The 1,093-nt window shown below is 60.2% G+C and overlaps 1 protein-coding gene across 1 annotated transcript in view; it reads left to right on the top strand.

The window, feature by feature from the left end:
* Nucleotides 1-62: 62 nt before the first annotated feature.
* ACA1_238880 (RhoGEF domain containing protein) overlaps nt 63-1,093 on the top strand; it is a gene marked incomplete at both ends in the record, with an annotated part of 3,682 nt that continues 2,651 nt past the window's right edge. Inside the window, 4 exon segments of the mRNA XM_004335288.1 lie at nt 63-179; nt 329-467; nt 677-972; nt 984-1,082. Coding sequence (XP_004335336.1) covers nt 63-179; nt 329-467; nt 677-972; nt 984-1,082 — 651 coding nt within the window.

The raw sequence follows: 1,093 nt of genomic DNA, 5'->3' as shown, positions 1-1,093 counted from the left end.
GGCAGACCTATCTGCAGCCGCTGCGGGTGCAAGGACTGGTGGCCGAGGAGCAGCTGGGCCACATGTTCGGCAACATCGAACGGCTGTGGGCCATCAGCTCCGAGCTGCTCGCCGCACTCGAGGAGCGCCTGCACTCGTGGGGTCCACACCAGCAGCTCGGCGATGTCTTCCTTCGTCTGGTGCGTGCTCCTCATTTCCCTGTGCTGGGTTTCGGTCGCGCGCGTGCGTGTGTGAGACTTCGCGAGAGAACATAACACAGAGAGTGCGCCCACGATTCTCTTTTCTGATGATGTTGGTGGCGTGGAATGCGCAGGTGCCGTCGTTGCAGGTCTACGACGAGTACTACCACAACTACGACCGGGCCGTGGAGACGGTCGACATGCTGGAGCGCCAGGACGCCGGCTTCAAGCAGTTCCTACTCTACCAAGTGCAGGTCGGCGGCTTCGGCTGCGAGGCACTCACCCTCGGTACGTCATCTACGCAAAGCGATCGGCTTGTTTCAGTTTTCACCCGGCAGCCAACCAACGACCTGGCCGCGATGTCACATATCTTACATCTCATGTCTTTGTGCGTGTGTTGTGTTGTGTGTGTTCGTGTGTGCGTGTGTGCGTGTGTGCGTGCGAGTTGTGTGTGTTGTGTGTTGTGTGTTGTGTGTTGTGTGTGTGTGTGTCGACAGGCTCGAGGCTGATTCTGCCCATCCAGCGGCTGCCGCGGTACCTGATGCTTCTGGGGGCGCTGGCGGCCAAGACGCCCGCGGGCCATCCCGACCAGGGCCTGCTGCGGGAGGCCCTGGAGCAGCTCCAGGAGACCGCCACTCGGATCGACGACCAGCTCAAGCGCATGGAGAACCGCAACCGTATCTACCACATCCAGAGCCAGCTCTTCTCCTGCCCCGTACTCTTCCTCTCTACACCCACAACTGGCATGGTTAATGTGGCGCTGACGTCATCTTTTGTGTTTGCGTTTGCGTTTGTGTGGAGCAGGTGCTGGCCACGCCGGACCGTGTGTTGCTGAGGGAGGGGGTGGTGCTCAAGCTGTCCTCGTCATTCGCGGTGAACTGCACCATCTTCCTCTTCTCCGATGTGCTGGTCTA

The sequence above is a fragment of the Acanthamoeba castellanii genome, assembly GCF_000313135.1.
Source record: "Acanthamoeba castellanii str. Neff unplaced genomic scaffold scf7180000084763, whole genome shotgun sequence".
In the NCBI taxonomy this organism is placed as follows: Eukaryota; Discosea; order Longamoebia; family Acanthamoebidae; genus Acanthamoeba; species Acanthamoeba castellanii.
Note: the sequence above shows the minus strand (reverse complement) of the source record. Positions and strands in the feature narration are given on the sequence as shown.